The following is a 23,152-nucleotide window of genomic DNA, read 5'->3' as shown; positions in this document are numbered from 1 at the left end:
AAGCTTAACAGTTTATAATATTTAAAAATTATTCTGATAAGATCAGTGATAATATTAAACAACGTGGTTTTAAAAAGTATTATTTAATAAAATGTATTAATATTTGGAAGATATCATGAGCCAAGTTTTTCCAAATGACCAATGTGTGATGTTACAAAATCATGCATAGGTAAAAGATGCACTTAAAATGCAATATAGGGCTGGGCATTGTGGCTCATGCCCGTAATCCCAGCACTTTGGGAGGCCAAGGCAGGCAGATCGCCTGAGGTCAGGAGTTTGAGACGAGCCTAGCCAACATGGTGAAATCCCGTCTCTACTAAAAATACAAAAATTAGCCAGCCATGGTGGTGCATGCCTATAGTCCCAGCTACTTGGGAGGCTGAGGCAGAAGAATCACTTGAACCCTGGAGGTGGAGGTTGCAGTGAGCCGAGGTTGCAGTGAGCCAAGGTGGTGCCACTGTACTCCAGCCTGGGAGACAGAGCAAGACTCCGTCTCAAAAAGAAAAAAAAAAAAAAGCAACATAGAATGATGGATTTTACGTAACAAGTATGGAAAGTTCACTGATGTGGTTTCAGATTCCACATTGTAACTAATCTTCATATATATCAAATAAGAATATTTTCAATCAGATGAAAAGATTATTAAAATATTCCTTTTTTTCCCAATACATTGATGTGTCAGGCCAGTTTTTCTACATATATTAATCAAAACCATGTATTGTATCACACTGAATGCACAGATACAAAAATCCAACCATCTTCTGTTAAGCTTGATATTAAAGATATATGAAAAAATTTAAAACTACTCTTATGAAATGTTGCTTTGCCTTGGAAAAATATATTTGTTTTCCATAAAAACATTATTTATGCTAATGTGCAATGAATTTATTCTTGTTATTTTAAAATGAACTAGTTAAAAATTTTTTATTGTAATGTGGTAAATATTGACAGATATAACCCATATAAACAAAAGTTCTTTGAAGTCCTCAATTATTTTTAAGAGTGTTAAAGAGTCTTGAAACCAAAATGTTTTCAGAAATTCTGGTTTAGACCACTTCTGGGGGTTCAAACTCAGAAGCTTCATTCAAGGTAACATGGACCTCTTTTTCTTTAATAAGGAAATGATTAATTTATAAAGAACCTAGAGAATTCAAGCAAGACTTTCACAGCAGGGGAGAGGAATGTTACTGCTTCCCTCCGCCAAAAGAAAAGACATGCAAGGAGGGAATTCAATTAATTGTTCAGGGAATTTCTTCCTGGATGGTTTTGCATTCCTGTCAAATCACTGTGGGGCACACAGGTCTCTCTGCCAGCATCCTGCAAAGATTCTACACCCTGACCCTACTAACACCATTTTAACTGCTACCATTGGAGTCCCTTCTCTGAACTCCTTTTTCCCATCCTGTCTGTTCTGTACACCTTAGCACAGACCTGATCTACAAGGTTCTCTGGAAAATTAATACTATTTCCTTCAGTCAATTTTTAGTCATTTGGGGGCTGGACATGATGTTTCAGGCGTCTCCTTCACTCCACTGCAGCTCCTAACATAATGCTGGGCACCACGGTGCCCATTACTCTATGCAAGTCTGCCATTTGGCTGATCAAGATTGAAGACTTAGGACAGAAACACTTTATTTGCAGAATGATCTCTACACTGTGTCGTTTCCTTTCTGGTAATGTTAGTTTTCTAACAGCAACCACAGAGCCAGGCAGCCAGGGCAGAAGGCTCTTTCTTATCCCGGCTCTATGGCTTTCCAGCTTTTTCACTTTGGGGAAATAACTCCTTTCAACCTCAGTTTTGCCCACAGGGAGGAGGCAGACATTGTTTAATGTAGGAGTCACCCAGCAGATGCTGGCTTCCTTGCCCGATTTTCTTCCCCTCTTCTTTAGGATGCTTCGAGATAATTAGCAAAGACGTGTCAGCCACAAATCATAACTCTTTCAAAGGCACTCATTAGCCAGTGAGAAGTTAATTATACTTAATCCAGTTCCCTTTTCTCTTCATTGACTGTACTTAGGATGGATTATAAATCTCTTATCAACTAAAACATGTTTCATAAAATTATACATCACAAAATTATGACAATCTCCCATCTGTTTATTTAGTTGTTAAGAATTTAAATAGAGTGTATTTAACTCAATTATTTTCTCCATGTTTTTCTAAAATTCTTTTTGTTTTCTCTCCTTGATTCGTGAGAATCATCTCTGCTCCCCACCTCTCCTGATTTCTTACTGCTTTACTGCCCCTTGTGCCTCTCAGCCTTCTTTTCTTTTCTTCCTTTCTCTCTCTTCTACACAAGTCATGGTACCTTCAGGGGAGGTGGTTTCTCTGCAGAGGGCTCATGGACTGGATAGGTCAGGATATCAAAATTACTTGGGATTTCCCAGTAGTCCCTATTGCCCACCCTGCCACAGCCCCCCCGCCTTTTTCTTTCTTTCTTTTTTTTTTTTTTTTGAGACAAAGTCTTGCTCTGCCATCCAGGCTGGAGTAGCTGGGACTACTGGTGTGTATCACCATGCCTGGCTAATTTTTAAATTTTTTACAGAGATGGAGTCTTGCCATGTTTCCCAGGCAGGTCTTGAACTCATAGGCTCAACTGATCCTCCCACCTCAGCCTCCTGAAGTGCTGGGATTACAGGTGTGAGCCACTGTGCTCAGCTTGTAGTGCTTTTTTATGCTGTCAGTGCTTAATGGAGGCCAAATCTCCAAGAATTAATTGAAAAGGTTCATGAAGAAGACAGTGTTGTAAACCAAAAATTAAATTCTAAGCCGCACCACTGCCCCCACACCCCTTGGCCAAGGGGATCCCTAAGAAACCTAAAAAACTAGTTCAGGCCATGACAGGAAGGGTGTTGGACGCGCCTCATTATACCCTCCTCTCTTTGGAGTTTAGGCACAACTGACCACCACTGACATTAAAATAGAGATCATAAGACTCACAGCAGACTCTGTAGCAGGAAGATACCCAACTCCAACCTGATTCTGGTATAGCATCATATCACAAAGAGCAGGTCCTAAAGAAAATCAGAGTATTTGACTCTAAAAATATATTTCTTTGATATATTTTTAAATGGCCCTGCAAAGCCATACTCTTGTGGGAGGAAATCTGCATTCTGTAGTGATTCTCCTTCCCTTTCCAGGTCTTTTCCCGATTCAGGAGAGAATCTGACACCTTCTAAGGTCCAGAGAGGACATTTACCATTTATTCCCTCTGAAGCCTGCTACTTAGGGGCTGCCTCTACATATAAGAACCTTGGCTTCCACAACCCACTTATCTTAACTCAACAATTTCTTTCTGCTGGCTTCAACTCTTTAGGGAAAGCTTAACTCTTCTGACCAATTACCAATCAGAAAATCTTGGAATCTACCTATGACCTATAATCTTGCCCCCACCCCCCACTTCAAAATGTCCCATCTTTCTGGGCTGAATCAATGTGCACCTTATACGTATTGATTTATGTCTTTGCCTGTAACTTCTGTCTCCCTAAAATGTATAAAACCAAACTGTAAAAACTGACTACCTTGGGCACTTGTTCTCAGGACCCCTTGAGGATGTGCCCCAGCCATGGTCACTCATATTGGCTCAAAATAAATCTCTTTAAATATTTCACAGTTTTTTTTTTTTCGCCAACAATCTGGATGACATGAAACTGCAGCAATAGACATTTTTCTTCATCTGAGAAGAGTCCGCTTGAATGGCGGAGCCCTAAGCCTGATTGACAGTGATGAGGATGAGGCTGTCTCCAAGGGTAGGCCAAGGACAATTTGCATCAGAATGGCTTTGAGATCTTTAAAAGCAGATTCTCAGGCCCTTGACCTAGGGATTCTGATTCAAGAATTTTAAACAGAGTTCTCTGATGATTCTTCTGCATGATTCTTCAGCACCGGAGATATCTTTGTCTCGGCACTGCCCCCTTCTTGAAGAATTTGCCTGGTATAACATTTCTTCTTTGCAAAGTCCCTTAATATTGGTCTTCTCATTTAAACCTCAGAATAACTTAGTGAAATAGGAGTGCAGGTATTGTTTTCTCCAGAAAGTTGCGTTAAATTTTATTCTATGTGTGCTCTTGGCCAAGGCAAAGTCCAATATCAGCCATGGGTCAAGCTTGGCCAATCTCAGCCGCTCCTGAATGGCTTCTACCCAAGAGCCAGGTTGCCAACTCAACAAGACATTATTGAAATTGGGATTAGATGTCTTTGCCTTCTGAAAATGAGACATATGTGAGCTGGGACTCAACACTTGAGGGTTTATGAGGACATATAGGATTGTGGAGGCAAGGGGTCCCTTCAGTGGGGAAGAGAAAGGATGACCATGTTATATCTGTGTCTCACACTGACCCTTCCTGGGTTAGATATTTGTGTGTATTTCACACAAAGAACAGTGAATAAAGATCTAAGCATTGCCTCTCAGACCAAGCCAGACCCACAGCTCCTGCCTTCTAAAAATGATTGTTGACTTCTGGGCTGGCTGATACTTACAGTGAGGTCAGCAATATTACAATTACAATGCGGTCAAATGAGATTAATAAGGGTGCAACATACAAAACACAGGTAACAAGTTTTTACTGGGATTGCAGTGTCTGGAGAAGAGTTCCAGTGGGAAAGGACCCAGTAAATTATGTCAGGCTGCAGGCTCCTTGTGATGCTGAACAATGATGGGAGGAGCCACAGGAGCAGCGTCCATCCTGAACTGAGAGAGCAGGCTTCGTTCCATCCAGCATTCTGTTCCTCCCCTGCTGGGCCAAAGCTGAAAACCTGGCTTGATCTATGTGAGTCAGAATGGCCTGTGGACATGGGTTTCCAGCCAGTGGAGCTCACGGGCTGTGGTTTAGACTTTTAGTCACATTCAATTAAAAAGGAAACAGCACTGTCCTTCATATACGTAGTCCTATCATGGTATTATCTTTACGGCCTCTAGCAAGAATGACACCCTCTTAGCAAGGTCTTCAAAAGATTTGAGGGTTCTCTATGCCATTCCAGCACATGAAGAATTGTATTTTACTTATTTGTGTACAATGTCTCACTCTAGAAAAATGCTTTTTCAAATTCCCATAACATAAAAATGATGTAAAAGGCAAGAAGAAGAAATTAGAATATAAAACATTTTCCCCATTCATCTAAGTAATTCTCAGTATTTTATTCTTTTTTTTTTTTTTTTAAAGTGAAAACAAGTTTATTAAGAAAGTGAAGGAATAAAAGAATGGCTGCTCCATAGGCAGAGCAGCCTTGAGGGCTGCTGGTTGCTCATTTTTATGATTGTTTCTTGATGATATGCTAAATAAGGGGTGGAATTATTCATGAGTTTTCCAAGAAAGGGGTGGGGAATTCTTGGAACTGAGGGTTTCTCCCCCTCTTAGACCATATAAGGTAATGTCCTGACCCTGCCATGGCATTTGTAAACTGTCATGGTGCAATCCTCAGCATTCTCCATTTGAGGCAGCGTTGAGGAAAGTTTCAAGGGAGGATGCTGATTGCCTAGGATTCTCAGCACTGGGGGCACCGGAGCCCAGAGGTCAGTTGCCTTTGGCCACAAACTCTTTTCCAGGGAGATCACAGATCTCCTTGAACATGCAGTAAAATGATGGTCATTTTCTCTGTGTGCCATGGTGTGAAAATGTTGGCATGCATGTCCAAATGTGGCAAACTTATCTATATATTCTCTTCATCCTAGCTGTACCAAAAATGATGCTGCTGTCTATCAAATCTCGGCTAAAAACTCTTTTGGAATGATCTGTTGTTCTGCTTCTGTTGAGGTTGAGTGCTCATCAGAGAACCCACAATTGTCTCCTAACCTGGAAGATGACAGGGACAGGGGTTGGAAACATGAAACAGGGACACATGAAGAAGAAAGTGCAAATCAGATTGATGAGAAGGAACATCCTTATAAGGAAGAAGAAAGCATCTCCCCGGGCACTCCCAGGTCAGCTGACTCCTCCCCCTCCAAATCCAACCATTCACTCTCCCTCCAGTCATTGGGCAATCTTGACATTAGTGTGTCCAGTTCTGAAAATCCTTTGGGTGTTAAAGGAACAAGGCACACTGGAGAGGCTTATGATCCAAGTAACACAGAAGAAATTGCAAATGGGTTGCTTTTTCTTAATTCAAGTCATATTTATGAAAAACAAGACGGATGTTGCCACAAGACAGTGCATTCCATGGCATCAAAGTTCACGGATGGTGACCTGAACAATGATGGTCCTCATGATGAAGGCTTACGCTCTAGTCAGCAAAATCCCAAAGTACAGAAATACATTAGCCTCAGCCTCCCGCTGTCTGAGGCAACTGCACACATTTACCCAGGTGACAGTGCCGTGGCCAACAAACAACCCAGCCCACAGCTTTCCAGTGAAGACTCTGACAGTGACTATGAACTTTGCCCAGAGATAACCCTAACCTACACCGAGGAGTTTTCAGATGATGACCTGGAGTATCTGGAATGTTCTGATGTTATGACGGATTACTCTAATGCAGTTTGGCAAAGGAACCTGCTGGGGACTGAGCATGTTTTTTTATTAGAAAGCGATGACGAAGAGATGGAATTCGGTGAGCATTGCCTGGGTGGGTGTGAGCATTTCCTCAGTGGAATGGGTTGTGGGTCTTGGGTGTCAGGTGACGCTGGGCCTATGGTTGCCACTGCTGGCTTCTGTGGTCATCACTCACAACCCCAAGAAGTTGGGGTGAGGAGCAGCAGAGTCTCCAAGCACGGTCCCTCATCCCCACAAACAGGGATGACTCTCATTTTGGGACCTCACCAGGATGGAACGTCTTCAGTGACAGAACAGGGGAGATATAAACTCCCCACTGCTCCCGAGGCTGCTGAAAATGATTATCCAGGAATTCAAGGAGAAACCAGAGACAGCCACCAAGCAAGAGAGGAATTTGCCAGTGACAATCTGCTCAACATGGATGAATCAGTAAGAGAGACAGAGATGAAGCTCTTGTCTGGTGAGTCGGAAAACTCAGGGATGAGCCAGTGTTGGGAGACGGCAGCTGACAAGAGAGTGGGGGGAAAGGACTTATGGAGCAAGACGGGTTCACAGAAATCTGCCAGGGTGAGGCAGCCGGGAATGAAGGGAAATCCCAAGAAGCCGAATGCCAAACTGAGAGAAAGTACAACAGAAGGTACCCTTCATCTCTGCTCTGCCAAAGAATCTGCTAAGCCCCCACTAACCCAGAGTGATAAAAGAGAGACTTCTCACACCACAGCAGCGACTGGTCGGAATTCCCATGCTGATGCAAGAGAATGTACTATTTCAACCCAGGCAGAGCAAGAAGCAAAAACCCTTCAAACTTCAACAGACTCAGTCTCCAAAGAAGGCAACACAAATTGCAAGGGAGAAGGCATGCAAGTTAATACTCTATTTGAAACAAGCCAGGTTCCAGACTGGAGTGATCCTCCTCAGGTAAGACTTTTCTTTTAAAGAAATTACGAGATAAAAAGAACCGTGTGTGTGTGTGTGTGTGTGTGTGTGTGTGCGCGCGCGCGCGTGTGTGTCTCTTCCTTTACTTCACATTCACAATTGCTATACCATAATGTAAATCAAAATAAGTTTCCCAACACCATCAGGGTACTTGTGCATGACAGCTGCTGCTGCTCGGAAGGAAATCTGGTTTTGAAAAAAAGGCCCAGATAAACCCTAAGCCATCCTAATTATAGCAAAAGACTGATAGAAGTTAAGAGGCACTAATGGGATTCTGGACAGCTGGAAAAAGAAATCTGATATTTTGTCTGCTGCATGTGTTTTACCAGGCAATGCCACTATTCAGAAAGTTTCTCAAGCAAATGTTTTGGGTGTAGCCTTTAAAGGAAGAAGGGGGAAAAAAACATTGTTTTTAGTCATTTGCAGGGAAGTGCTTTGAAAATGATAGGTCTTGGCTTAATCAGAATTTGTGGTATGAATGAAAGACTTCAGCGTGTCTGAAAGACGTGTAGACTTCACTTTTTCTGTGATGCTAGGGAAAGCAGGCAGAGTAACTGTTGCCTCACTGGTGGGATGTTTTTGATTGGACGTTTGTCTTATTCTGTTTAAAACAGAGTATAAAAGAGGCTAAGAGAAAAAAAGCTGCCAAGAAATAAATTTGTTTTCCCTTATTACTGATTTGGGAGTGTAAAGAGATGGAATTAAATTTATAGGAATAATCAATGCACAAAAGATGTTGTGCTTGATACATAACTTATATTTTTAATGATATTTTCAGTTTCAAAGGGTCCCAAATGAGCTTTGGACTTACGCTGTAATATGGGCAAGATTTGAGTTTTGTAAATAAATACCTAAGAAAACTTATTTGTCTGTTATTTTTACTATACTTTGTATTCCCCTTTTTCCCAATTTTGTACTAGAAAACTAGTATTATTTTTATGGAAGACTAGAGACACTCCAAAGATAAAATATTCCCAATGCAAAGTGACTTAACTCTGTGAAAATATTAAAAATTGACACATGAATTTCTAAAGACCCAGTCATAAAAAAGCCAATCTAAAAATCTCCAGATTTTAGGTAACTGTTGACTGAGCAAATTGTTCTGTTCTGCTGGCCAAACTGGCCAGGTAAAAGCCACATTTATATTTTACTTTTCACAGGAGAATCAGATTCTCCCATCCAGTTATTTAACACACGGCTCTTAGCAGCTCACACACCAATGACCACAGTTTCATGCCCAAGATAAGCTTAGGGAGGTGCTTTGACCATATGTTAATACAAAATAAAATGACAATGTTAATTTTTTCATGTTGATAAACATGGCATTTCCTTTTCTAGTCATAAAATGCTCTTCCGTGCTCAGCTAAGTGCTTTTTTTACAGTCATTTATCCACTCAAAGTGTTTCACTGGACAAATTACTTTATTATTATTGAAGGTGGGGGAAGGTGATAAAGTAGCTCAAAAGAAGTGGAAGGGAAGGGGGCTATTTACCTATTTATTGACGATATTGGTTTTAGACCCACCATTGTGGAAGGCAATTGCTGTCTCATCCATCTGCCCCAAATTTCAAAGAGCTGGAGGGAGGAGCCCCCTTTGTCATCCTCAGCTTGTGACCTAAACTGAATTCTGAGATCGAGAGCCCTGGCTCACTTGTTTACTAGCAAGTCAGTCAAGTAAAATGGGCCATTTCTGGGACCCAGGTCATCTATCTCATGTACTCTATGGAAGGTCTCGTGGAACTCTTTGGCTTACACACTCACACACACATTCATCACTATATACCCACTCCACCAGGTATCAGCTGAAGGTCCAACCTGTGCTCTGTGGTGTGACTAAGGCAATTACCTCAGAACCGTGAACACTGTTGTTCAGAAAGCAAACCGAAGGGCTTGCATTTTCTGCAAGTGGTGAGACCTTTTCTCACTTTGCTGTGGTCAGTAGCAGAGCTGACCTCTCACTCAAGGGATAACCAGAAATGTGAATAGAAGCTGTACATTTAAGAGCAGTTCCGTGCAGCCTGGAGTTAGAAATACGATCTTTCTATCTGTGGTGTTTATTTTCCTTTGAGTAAAGCAGGAAAATTTTGCCACAGGGACTGGCATATTTGAGATTCTTTTACCCACGCAAAAAGTTTCTATTTAGTTGTAGGAGATACCTGTATTTTCTACACACGTATACAATGTAGCCAAATTTACAGCAAGTGGCTAACTATCATCACAGATATGACACAGAAGCACTGGGGGTCACTGGGAATTAAATTCAACTTTTTAAAATAATACTGTTCACAAAAAGATAGGTGACTCTCTCCATAAGAAATTTAAAAGACATTTTAAATATTTATTCTCAGACATTTGAGGTTTATGGGGACCTAAAAATTTGAAATGGTTAAAATCCTGGGTTGGGAGTCATAGCAATAAATTTGCCCACTCTTTTTCCTTTTATCTTTTTTGAGACAGAGTCTTGCTATTGTTGCCTGGGCTGGAGCAATGGCACGATCTCGGCTCACTGCAACCTCCGCCTCTCAGGTTCAAGAGATTCTCCTGCCTCAGCCTCCTGAGTAGCTGAGATTACAGGCACCCGCCACCACACCTGGCTAATTTTCATATTTTTAGTAGAGACAGGGTTTCACCATATTGATCAGGCTGGTCTCGAACTCCTGACCTCAGGTGATCCACCCACCTCAGCCTCCCAAAGTGTTGGGATTACAGGCATGAGCCACCACGCTCGGTCAAATTTGCCCACTCTTGAGTCTTGCCTGATTCACTTACCTTTAGGTGCCTTTTTGCAGAAACAGTGACCAGCAGTTTACTTCCTAGTATTTTCTCTTCATCTGCATACCGTTTTTAGCATGCTGAGAAAAACTCCATCTCTCTAATGTTCTAAGAACAAGGCCATATTGTAGACTATCTCCTGCCTAAACATGCATCTCTAGGTATATTCACTTCCTGTCTCCCTTTCTCTCTTTTAGAATGCAAGGCCATCTTGCTGTTGTCTTGAAATAGTACCTACCCAGGCTAATATTGGATAGCCCCCAGTTTCTCTATATTTATGGAAGATTATAAAGTTAATCCCAGTTTGGGAGTGGAAAACAGAGAGGGTACCCCAGGCTAACTTGAATCATCTTCAAGGATCACACCGCCAACTCTTCACCTTGGTTTTGAGCTCACTTTCCTCGTCCAACTCAGAGGCAAGGCCTGACAGCCTGCCCATCTTAAGTTTCTCGGCAGCCACACTGGGGTAAGATCATCCTCCCTCTTAAATCAGAAGTGCTGCGTCTGTGCTCCTCCACAGCTGCCCAGGTTCGCCCCAGAGGGAGTTGCATTTCTGTATGGGGTCACGGGATCACAAGTGTACAGTAAGGAAATGTGTTCTTGGGCTCTGGTAATTAAGAATCTTCCTGATCAGGAATCAGCACTAAGCACAGAATTGAGCTCCGTGATGGAAGGGAATTTGTTCAGTGTATTCTGTTCGCTGATATAACCCAAGTCCCTAGAGTAGTGCCTGCCATGTAATAGACAATCAATGATTGACTGGATAAGTAGCCATACAATACTAGAGTAAATGCCAAGTATAGTTAGGTGTGATTTTCTTTCTTCTTCTTCTTTTTTTTTTTTTTTTGAAACGGGGTTTCACTCTTGTTGCCCAGGCCAATGGTGTGATCTCGGCCCACCGCAACCTCTGCCCCCCAGGTTCAAGTGATTCTCCTGCCTCAGCCTCCTGATTAGCTGGGATGACAGACATGGGCCACCACGCCTGGCTAATTTTGTATTCTTAGTAGACATGGGGTTTCTCCATGTTGGTCAGGCTGGTCTCGAACTCCCGACCTCAGGTGATCCACCTGCCTCGGCCTCCCAAAGTGCTGGGATTACAGGCGTGAGCCACCATGCCCAGCCAGTTAGGTGTGATTCTAATGATCATTGGTCTCCACCACTTTATGGCCTTTATTTTCCTGAGCACATTCTTTGGTTGCCTTCACATAAAAGATGCTGAGGCCAACTCTCTGCTAATAGGACGTGCTTCCTATTAGTTACTCTTTTGGCTCTGGGAATGGGTTGGTTTGTTTCAAACCAGCAGTCCCCAAACATTTTGGCACCAGGGACTGGTTTTGCGGAAGACAATTTTTCCACAGCCGGAACGGGGCGGGGATGGTTTCAGGATGAAACTGTTCCACTTCAGATCATCAGGCATTAGATTCTCATAAGGACTGTGCAACCTAGATGCCTTGTATGCACCATTCACAATTGGGTTCGTGTCCTGCCACCCACCTCCTGCTGCGTGGCCCAGTTCCTAACAGGACACAGGTACTGGTCCATGGCCTGGGGCTGGGGGTTGGGGACCCCTGTTCTAAACCATCCAAATCTTTTTTTTTTTTTTTTTTTTTGAGATGGAGTCTCACTCTGTTGCCCAGACTGGCATGATCTTGGCTCACTGCAACCTCCGCCTCCTGGGTTCAAGCGGTTCTCCTGCCTCAGCCTCCTGAGTAGCTGGGATTACAGGTGCGCCCCACCACACCCGGCTGATTTTTGTTTTTTTTTTTTTAGTAGAGACAGGGTTTCACCATGTTGGTCAGGCTGGTCTCGAACTCCTGACCTTGTGATCCGCCCCACCTCAGCCTCCCAAAGTGCTGGGATTATAGGCGTGAGCTGCCGCAACCAGCACCATCCAGATCTTGCACTTGGGTTCTCTTGTGAATGCTGGAGATTTACATATAACTTTGCTTTATTAGTGCTTCATTATCTCCAAAAAATTGCTAATTAGATCAAGGAAGATACTATCATATTCACCTAGCACTCAGGACTTTCTGCCTTTTGCCTCTGTCTATCTCTGAGAGGCAAAGCAGGAGTACAAGCTGGTTTCCTCACCTGGAAAACATGTGGTGGATGGTCCATCTTTCTGTCTGGAATTCCTTTGCCCACCTTGTTTCTAGCTCAGCCTACCTGCTGCTTCAAGACTGAGATCCTGCATGGTGCTTCAAGTTGCTTTTCTCATCCCTAACTACAATTTATTCTTTCAGAGCAACGCATGACATTCTCATCCTCATTCTTTGTAATTCTGACTTTCTTGGGACAAAAGTTTTATAGAAGACAAAAATGTTTATCTGCTGACCTTCTCTCCACTATTATCCTATGACCCTGCCACATCCCCCTCTCTGAGAAACACCCAAGAATGATCAATAAATACTAAAAAAAAAAAAGAAGACAAAAATGGCAACATGCCTCTAGATAAAATTGTTGGCAGAGTTCCAATTAAAATATTGCATTCCTGGCTAGGTGCAGGGGTTCATGCCTGTAATCCCAGTACTTTGGGAGTCCAAGGCAGTTGGACTCGCTTGAGCCCAGGAGTTCAAGACCAGCCTGGGCAACATAGCAAGACCCTGTCTCTGAAAAAAAACACACATATATATATATATATACACATATATATATACACACACACATATATATATACATATATATACACACATATATACACATATATACATATATACACACACATATATACACACATATATACATATATACACATATATACATATATACACATATATATACATATATATACACATATATATACACATATATATACACATATATATATACACATATATATATATAATGCTGCATTCCCTTAATGCTCAATTTAAAATTAAACATAAAGCAACAGAATACACTAAGTATAATGTTTTTAAGAGAATTCATTAGCAGATCTAGATACCATTTACAAACGGTTTTATTACATGTTTTTTAATTGAAATGTTTACTGAGATAATTGTACATTCACATGCAGTTGTAAGAAATAGAGAGAGATGACAGTACACTTTGCCCAGGTTCCCTCAATGGTGACATTTTACAAAACAATGGTATAATGTCATAACCAGGATATTGACATTGATACAATCTACTGATGTAATTTGGATTTCCCCAGTTGTACTCGTATGTGTGTATTAAGATCTACAGACATTTATCACCTACGTAGGTTCCTGTATCCACTACCAGAGTCAAGATACGGAACAATTCCATTACCACAAAGATCGCTCGCGTTACCCTTAATAACCATGCATACCTCCTTCCTGCCCTCCCCCTGTGGTAGCCCCTGGCAACCACTACTTTGCCCTCCAATTCTAAAATTTTGTCATTTCAAACATGTTACATAAATGGAATCATACAGTATACAAGATTTTGAGTTTTTTTTTCAGCAGAATTCCCGGAGATTCATTCAACTTGTATGTATCAAAAGTTCATTCCTTCTTATTGCTGAGTAGTATTCCATGCAGTTCGCTTAGTCTTTCACTGGTTGAAGAACATTTGGGCTGATTCCAGTTTTTTGCTCTCATGGCTAAAACATTTATATACAGACTTTTATGTGAACATAAGTCTTCATTTCTATGGGACCCACGCCCAGGACGGTCATTGCTGAGTCATATGGGGCTTGCATATTTCGTTTGTAATGAAACTGTCCAACTGTTTTCCAGAGATGCTGTACCTTTTTACATTCCCATCAGTAATGTATGAGGGCCCAGTTACTCCACATCTGCACCAGCATTTGGTATTGTCATTATTTTTGATTCTGGACTTTCTGATATGTGTGTGGTGATATCCCCTTGTAGCTTTTAATTTGCATTTCCCTAATGGTTAACAATTTTGAACATTTTTAAATGTATTTATTTGCCAGTTGTATATTTTCTTTGGGGAAATGTCTGTTAAATCCATTTCCTAACTGGACTGTTATTTTATGGTTGAATTTTGAGACTTCTATACGCATTCTAGAGACTAGTCCTTTGTTGGTTTACAAACTTTTTTTTTTTTTTTTTTTTTTTTTGAGATGGAGTCTACCTCTGTCACCTAGGCTGGAGTACAGTGGCACGATCTTGGCTGACTGCAACCTCCGCCTCCCAGGTTCAAGCGATTCTCCTGCCTCAGCCTCCCAAGTAGCTGGGATTACAGGCGCCTGCCACCACATCTGGCTAATTTTTGGATTTTTAGTAGAGACGGGGTTTCACTGTTTTGGCCAGGCTGGTCTCGAACTCCTGAACTTGTGATCTGCCCACCTCGGCCTCCTAAAGATTTCCAAATATTTTCTCCTAGTCTGTAATTTGTCTTTTTATCTTCTTTACATGGGCTCTCACAAAGCAAAACTTTTCATATTGATGAGGTCTAATGGTCAGTTTTTCCTTTTATGGATTTTGCTTTTGGTGTCAAGTCTAAAGCTCTTTGCCTTTCCCTGGATCCTGAAGATTTTCTTTCTGCTATGGTCTTTTTCTAGGTTTTATAGCTTTATGTTTTAGATTTGAAGCCAATGATCCATTTTGAGTTGATTTTTGTAGAAAGCATGAGGTTTAGATTAAGGTTCTTTTTTTTTTTTTCCTGTGGATGTTCAATTTTTCTAGCACGACTTATTGATAAGACTTTGTACCTATGTTTAAAAAGAGAACTTAGCATAGTGCCAAGCACCCAGTAAGTTCTCAAGGTTTGCCAAGTGCGGTGGCTCACACCTGTAGTCGCAGCATTTTGGGAGGCTGAGGTGGGTGAATCACTTGAGCCAGGAGTTCAAGACCAGCCTGGCCAACATGGTGAATCCCTGTCTCTACTAAAAATACAAAAATTAGCCAGGCATGGTGGCGCTTGCCTGTAATCCCAGCTACTCGGGAGGCTGAGGTAGGAGAATTGCTTGAACATGGGAGGTGGAGGTTGCAGTGAGCTGATATCGCACCACTCCAGCATGGGCCACAGAGCGAGATTCTGTCTCAAAAAAAGAAAAAAAAAGAAAGATGTCAGGGTCTCATCTCCTCTTTGAGGTCAGAGGAAAGCTTCTGGTCACTTTCTTGCCAGGGATTTTACCAGTGGCCAGGAAAACATCAGCCTTGCAGCCACGAGCTGGGCGTATAGCCAGGAAAGAGGTGCCCCCATCAGCCTGTAGGACTGAACAGATGATCAAACCCAGCTGAACTAAAGGTTGAAGAAACCAAGGGTGTTTTGGTTTCTAAGAGGCATTTAGTTAATCAATAGGACTATTATGTGCTATTTGGAAAGAATGAGCAAGTCTAGATGTGCCGTCTTTCCTGGATTTGCCCACAATATGAGGATTGACTGATTTAAACAGAAAGCCGGGGGTGAGAGCGAGACCTAGAGACAGAGGCCTTGACGTGCAAGTCCAGTAGTTCCTACTAAATGATGTATGTATTCACACCTTGAGAGTTCATGCCTTCAAAGGTGGCAAACTGCCACCATAGCCCACTAATTCCCAGTTGTGTTTTAAGTAACAGCAGAAAATTTACTTCTTCTATGCTAAGCAGATTTGAGCTGATGTGGTATGAAACTTCATGTTAATCTGAGTTCAGGCTAGTTACTAGGCAGGTGGTACAGGCAGAGTATGCAGCAGCCTGAAAATCTGCATGGCCATCCAGTAACAGGCAGGGCACATCACAGGGCTCTAGTAAATGTTTTTAGGGCATAGAAAAATACAAGGCAGCTATCTAAACCATCTTGTAATACAGTGCTCGGATTTAAGAACCACCTGAGATCTTGAGTTCATTTGCATACTCAATTGTATTCTCCCAAAATAAAAACTATTAAAACAATGACTCCAGAGGGCTGATAAGCCAGATCTTAGCCGATGATGGAAAGGGCGGAGGTTTTTCTTTTCTTTTTTTTTTTTTTTGAGATGGAGTCTCGCTCTGTCACCCAGGCTGGAGTGCAGTGGCGCAATCTCGGCTCACTGCAACCTCCGCCTCCTGGGTTCAAGCAATTCTCCTGCCTCAGCCTTCCGAGTAGCTGGGATTACAGGCACCCGCCACCACACCCGGCTAATTTTTTGTATCTTTAGTAGAGACGGGGTTTCACTATGTTAGCCAGGACGGTCTCGACCTCCTGACATTGTGATCCGCCCACCTCAGCCTCCCAAAGTGCTGGGATTACAGGCGTGAGCCACCACGCCCGGCCAGAAGGGCGGAGGTTTCTAATCACTCATCTCTTAGAGTGTGGCCAGCATGCCTCCTGTCAGTACCATTCCTTAGCTGACCCAGGGAGGAACACAAACATTTGTTTTCTTTCTAATCACAAAGCCTGCTGTGCCACTTCTGCCAAATACCATTAACTGTCCTGGACCTGCAGTTTAATGTCCTGGCTTACTACAGTTATTATCCTCAGTCAGGGTTAAATAATCAATAAAGAGTCATTAGTGCCTGCGGTTGTGCAACTCTTGGTGTAGTCCGCGGACCAGCTGGTTAGAAATGCAGGCTCAGAAGCCCTGTTCCAGTCCTACTGAATCAGAATCTGCATTCTCAACCAGACTCGTAGGAGATTCATACACACACTGAAGTTCCAATAGCCCCAGTCTACAGAGTATAGGATCCTTCTCAGATTAGAAAAGACCCCAAAGCCAAGCCCTCAACCCTAGCTATGCATGGAATCACCTGGGAGCTTTAGAACATTCAGCTGCCTGGGTTTTGCCCTCAGACATTCTGATGTGATTTGGTCTGCAGTGTGGGCATTGGAAGCTCTAAAAGCTCCCAGGTGATTCTCTATACTTCCAAGGTTGAGAGCCTTAGCTGAGCTACACAATCATATGGAAACTTTTTTTTCCCCCCTAAGACTGGGTCTCTGTCACCCAGGTTGGAGTGCAGTGGCCTGGTTACTGCTTACTACAGCCTGGACCTCAGGTGATCCTCCCACCTCAGGCTCACGAGCAGCTGAGACTACAGGCACATGCCACTACACCTGGCTAATTTTTCTATTTTTAGTAGAGATGGGGTTTTGCCATGTTGCCCAGGATGGTCTCGAACTCCTGGCCCCAAGTGATTCTCTTGCCTTGGCCTCCCAAAGTGCTGGGATTACAGGTGTGAGCCACTGTGCCCGGCCTGTAACTTCTAAATAGACTTGTCTCTTGGTATCTGTAGGGGATTGGTTCCAGGACCCCCCTCAGATACCAAAATCTGAGGATGCTCATGTCTCTGATATAAAATGGCATAGTATTTGCAAATAACTTATATACATCCTCCTGTTCACTTCAAATCATCTCTAATTACTTATAACACCTAATACAATGTAAATGCTACGTGAATAGTTGTTATACTCTATTGTTGAGAGTAACAATTTTAAAAGTCTGTACACATTCAGTAAAGATGCAATTTTTCCCCAAATCTCTTGGGTCCATGATTGGTTGAATCCACAAATTTAAAACCCACGGATACAGAGGCTAACTGTATACAGATGTACAAGCCCCACACCGGAGGTCCTTATTTCAATAGATCTAGGGTAGAGCTCAGGCGTGCGTGCCTTATGGAAGCTCCAGCTGACCCTGGGTAACTGAGGCACAGCCGTGGTTGAGAGTCCTGGAGCCCATATGGAGCTAAATCCTGGGGGGTTCCAAGTTCCACCTCCCCTGAGGAGGGCTGCAGAGAGCTAAAGGCTATACAGCTTGTGATGTACTTTCTTGGGGATTCGGGAGTCCTTGCCCATGATTTCCCACAATCTTAGCCAAGGAACACAGCATCAGGTTATTCAATACCACTTTTCAAACAGAGGCAATGGGTATTCTTCACACATAAGGCGTTCCTGTCCTAGTGCCATATATGCATCCCAGAAACACCTCACATTCTGAAAAATCACATCCTTAAAGTGTAAGGGCTTTGGGGAAAATTAGCATCCCCAAGAGGTCACTTAGGAAACAGACCATTTTGAAACCAGAAACTAACAAAATCAAAAAATGTGCCCGGGAAACTCACTTGGACTGCCCAGGGAGGTGGCCCAGGCTGGCAGGAGGCCACCATGGCAGATATTAAAAACACACAACAGAGTGGAGATGCTGGAGATCTTTCAGATGGAGCCAGCTTGAGGGTGCTGAGACCTCAAAGACAGAAGTGGATCTCTGAGCCAGCAAAGCTGCTGTTAAAGTGGGTCTGGGGGCGCCGCTCAACCTGCCCTTAGACACACGGGCTTGGAGTTTGCTTCTTAGGAGAGAGGACCACTGAGGGCAGGCTGCATTTGAAATTCTGTTAAAATACAACTTAATAGGGCCCCTGCTGCCAATGCAAAGGCTGAGTCAAAGGCTTGTTTTCCTGCTCAATTTTCTGTAATTTATTCCAGCTATTCCGGTTCCCTTTGCCAAAGAAAAACTGCGTATGAACCAATGCCACGCGTTGGTTATACTGACATCATTCTCTTGTAGACCGATCTCACAGAGCTAACTCATTACAGAAACATGTCCTGGCAAACAGCCTGCACTAAGGATTTGGATGTCTCATGTTCAGGTGGTTCTACTCTGCTTGGAGTCCCCAGGGCAGTGTCTTAAAGTGAGGGCCTGGACTATTTGCATTGGAATCACCTGATGAGGTGCGTGTTTAAAAAAACAACATAGGTCCCTAAGTTTTACCACAGACTTGCTGAACCTGCATTTTTATTAATTTTGAGGCAGAGTCTTGCTCTGTCACCCAGGCTGGACTGCAGTGGCGCGGCCTTTTTTTTTTTTTAAGTAGAGACAGGGTTTTGTCATGTTGGCCACGCTGGTCTCGAACTCCTGACCTCAGGTGATCTGCCTGCTTCGGCCTCCCAAAGTGCTGGGATTATAGACGTGAGCCACCGTGAAAAAATATGCAGGCCTGAACCTGCATTTTTAACTTGCGGTCTGAGGATTCTCTTGGGCATTAAAGTTTGGAAACCATGGGCTCAGTTAGATGGATCTAGAGAGAGAATACTACAACTTTTAGAGGCATTTCTGTAAAGACTCACAGGAGTTTGGAAACAACAAGAAATTTAGGCTCCTCAAGTGTAACCTCCTTTGCCCTAAGAGGAAAAACAAAAACTCGTGACTGGAATTTTCTTCTGCTTTCTAGTTGGCTTGCTATAAACGCAGCTTGTTCTTCACCTGTCTGGGGAACTGAAATAAATACAGATCCTGATTTATTGTAACTAATCCAAAACAGGTGTGCATTTTACAGCTGTGTTTTATTTTGAGGAGTAGTTCAGTGGCAGGAATTTGGGTGGCAGCAGGGGAGGCTGGTGAGAGGAGGGTCACTTGGCAATAAGGTGGGTTTTAGTCTCTGTAACAAATCTACTGCCTGCTGTTGGAGCTGAATGCGAGACATGGCCTCTGTTGGTCTTTGTTGGTCTTCTTTGGCTATGATAGAAGATGAATTTGCATCTCTGAAAGGAGATGGAAAAAGCATTGAACTAACCCAATCATATATCAAGACAAATGATAAAGCTGTGGTCATGAGATAGTGTGGGAGTTGCCGTAAATAAGTAGATAAACCAAACTGAGGAAAGAGTACAGAATCCAATACTGGAATTTGGTTTATGGATAGAAATAGTCTTTCAACTTGTAGGGAAGAGACAAGTGCTTCAATGCTGACACAATTAGCCACCATATGGAAAAGGTATCAGTACCTTACAATGGACCCCCAATAAACTGATGTTATTTGATCTCTGAGTTAAAATTTTTAAAAAACTATAAAGTACTGAAAAAATTTTTCAAAATGATTTTCATGATCTTGAGAGATATAAGATCTTCTTGGGAAAATAATAGGCCTGGTGCAGTGGCTCACGCCTATAATCCCAGCACTTTGGGAGCCCGAGGCAGGTGGATCATGAGGTCAGGAGTTCTAGACCAGCCTGGCCAATATGGTGAAATCCCATCTCTACTAAAAATACAAAAATTAGCCGGGGCGTGGTGGTGCACGCCTGTAGTCCCAGCTACTCGGGAGGCTGAGGCAGAAGAATTGCTTGAATCCGGGAGGCAGAGGTTGCACCACTGCACTCCAGCCTGGGTGAGAGAGCAAGACTCCATCTCAAAAAAGAAAAAGAAAGAAAGAAAAAGAAAAAAGAAAGAAAGAAAGAAAGAAAGGAAGGAAGGAAGGAAGAAAAAAGAAATAATAATTTTGATTACATCAAATTAAAGTTTTTCTATAGAACAAAAATACCACTAAGAAAATTAAAGTGATACACTTTTTATGTAGGACATTGTAATAGACAAAGATTAATTTCCAGGGTATATAAAAATCAAATAGATAAAACATCCCTAACAATTGAATTATTTTTAAAAGGTAAATATATACAAAGTTTATGGAAGAGATAAATGGTCAATAAATATGCAAGAAGATGCTCAACCTTATGAGTAATTAGGAAAATACAAATTTTAAAGATATAACATCTTTCATCAGATAGATAAAAAAATTAAAAGTACAGTACCAAGCTGATATTATAAGGAAATGGGTACATTGCCAGTAAGATTAATTTGGCAAAATCTCTTTAAAAATCTCCTAAAATCTCTTAAAACTGAAAAGGGCATTAGCCATGATGCAGCAGTTTCACTTCTCAATATCGACTCTTGAGAGAAGCTTGCATGAAGGCCCAAGGAAGCATGTGACATCATGTGTGTTGTAGAATTATTTCTAAGGAAACGTTTCTAAGGAAATGTTCATGAGTAACTGGCTAAATAAAATGTGGCCTGCTCAAATGATGGATGCTTCAAAACAACATAGAATTAGAAAGGTACACTGAAGAATAATACATACAATATGATACAATTTATGCCCCCCAACCATTCCATAGTAGTATATGTTATTTGTATATACATATATAAATACATAAAATTATTTTTTAGATCTGGAAGAATACATTCAAATGATAGGCTTAACTCTGGAGAGGGAAGCAAGGAACCTAACATTTGGAGGGGTGATTAATGTTTTTAAATGTTTAAGGAAATTATTTTTACTGATAATATTGAAAACTTAAAAAAAAATTTTTTTTTTATTATACTTTAAATTTTAGGGTACATGTGCACATTGTGCAGGTTAGTTACATATGTATACATGTGCCATGCTGGTGCGCTGCACCCACCAACTCGTCATCTAGCATCAGGTATATCTCCCAATGCTATCCCTCCCCCCTCCCCCACCCCCACCACAGTCCCCAGAGTGTGATATTCCCCTTCCTGTGTCCATGTGATCTCATTGTTCAGTTCCCACCTATGAGTGAGAATATGCGGTGTTTGGTTTTTTGTTCTTGGGATAGTTTACTGAGAATGATGGTTTCCAGTTTCATCCATGTCCCTACAAAGGACATGAACTCATCATTTTTTATGGCTGCATAGTATTCCATGGTGTATATGTGCCACATTTTCTTAATCCAGTCTATCATTGTTGGACATTTGGGTTGGTTCCAAGTCTTTGCTATTGTGAATAATGCCGCAATAAACATACGTGTGCATGTGTCTTTATAGCAGCATGATTTATAGTCATTTGGGTATATACCCAGTAACGGGATGGCTGGGTCAAATGGTATTTCTAGCTCTAGATCCCTGAGGAATCGCCACACTGACTTCCACAATGGTTGAACTAGTTTACAGTCCCACCAACAGTATAAAAGTGTTCCTATTTCTCCACATCCTCTCCAAAAGGAAGACATAAACTGAGAGCTAGATTTTAGTTCTGGTTCTGCCATTAACCAACTGTATATCCTTGGGTAATTTCCTTTCCTCTCTTTGGGCCTCTTTCCTCAGTGTAAACTGAAGGGGTCAAACATGAAGATCTGTTAATTTCCGAGGCAATGAGGTCCTGTGAATCCCTAATTTTACATCAGCTGCCAAAATAAATATCAAACAAAGTGGAAGAGACTGTGGCTTTCATGGTAAGGAAAGTCTGTTTAAGCAAAAAGGAAAAAAAAAAAATCTGATGATGTAAGAATTTTGCACAAAAACCCCCACCATAAACTGATATTAAAAACAAATAAAAACTTAGAAAAGCACTTGTGATGTACAAAGAAAGTGATGTAAGAAAAGATGAATAGCTTAATAAAAAATGAACAGGGCCAGGTGTGGTGGGTCATGCCTGTAATCCCAGCACTTTGAGAGGCCGAGGTGGGCGAATCACCTGAGGTCGGGAGTTGGAGACCAGCCTGACCAACATGGAGAAACCCCATCTCTACTAAAAATACAAAATTAGCTGGGTGTGGTAGCGCATGTCTGTAATCCCAGCTATGTGGGAGGCTGAGGCAGGAGAATCGCTTCAACCAGGGAGGCAGAGGCTGCAGCGAGTTGAGATCGCACCACTGCACTCCAGCCTGGGCGACAAGAGTGAAACTCCATCTCAAAAAAAAAAAAAAAAGAACAAAGACATCAAATACGCAATTCATGAAATTCATCATAAACTTATCAACTCCATTCCTTTCTGCCTTCCTCCTTTCCTTCCTTTCTCAATTTTCAGAGATCGTTCTTAATGTGATGATACTTCATGCTAATAAGACTGTATGGAAACAGATTTTTCTCTTACACTGCTGGCAAGAGTGCAAATTAGTACAACCCTTCTGGATGTCAAACTGGTGATATTTACTAATCCTTTAACATGTAAATTTTGGTCCTGTAATTAGCCTAATAAAATTATCAGAAGTATAAATAGAGCCATCGGGACAAGAGTCTTTTCATTGTAGCATGGTTCACAATAATCAAACACTGAGAACAATCTAACAATGGAGGAATGGTAAAATATATTATGGTACAATATTCTTTGGACTATGCAGGCATTAAAAATCATGCCTTGAAAATATTTAAAGATATTTTTTAAATGCTTGGAAACAATTTACAAAGCAATATATATGTTGTTTCTTCCCTTGAGAAACTTACAGGTTCATGAGAGAAAGAGTAATCTCTTTGCCTGTGGTCACACCATTTGTTTATTGGCAGAACCAAAGCTACAGTCCTGGTCATTTTCTCAGCTTAATGCGCTTATACCTCACA

The 23,152-nt window shown here is 41.9% G+C and overlaps 1 protein-coding gene across 3 annotated transcripts in view; it reads left to right on the top strand.

Moving 5' to 3' along the window:
- Nucleotides 1-23,152, top strand: part of ALPK2 (alpha kinase 2) — a 130,986-nt gene that overhangs the window by 25,348 nt on the left and 82,486 nt on the right. Inside the window, exons 1-2 of one of the 3 annotated variants that reach the window (XM_055102424.3) lie at nucleotides 4,663-4,770; nucleotides 5,673-7,404. In XM_055102424.3, the coding sequence (XP_054958399.1) occupies nucleotides 5,728-7,404 (1,677 nt within the window). In that variant the 5' untranslated portion in view covers nucleotides 4,663-4,770; nucleotides 5,673-5,727. Of the gene's footprint in view, nucleotides 1-4,662; nucleotides 4,771-5,420; nucleotides 5,514-5,672; nucleotides 7,405-23,152 lie in introns of those variants that run through there. The other 2 variants (XM_063597342.1, XM_034943824.3) reach the window with 2 other exon arrangements.

This window comes from Pan paniscus, chromosome 17 (assembly GCF_029289425.2).
Source record: "Pan paniscus chromosome 17, NHGRI_mPanPan1-v2.0_pri, whole genome shotgun sequence".
NCBI classification, from domain to species: Eukaryota; Metazoa; Chordata; class Mammalia; order Primates; family Hominidae; genus Pan; species Pan paniscus.
The sequence above is the reverse complement of the archived record's forward strand: the minus strand, read 5'-3'. Positions and strand labels throughout refer to the sequence as shown.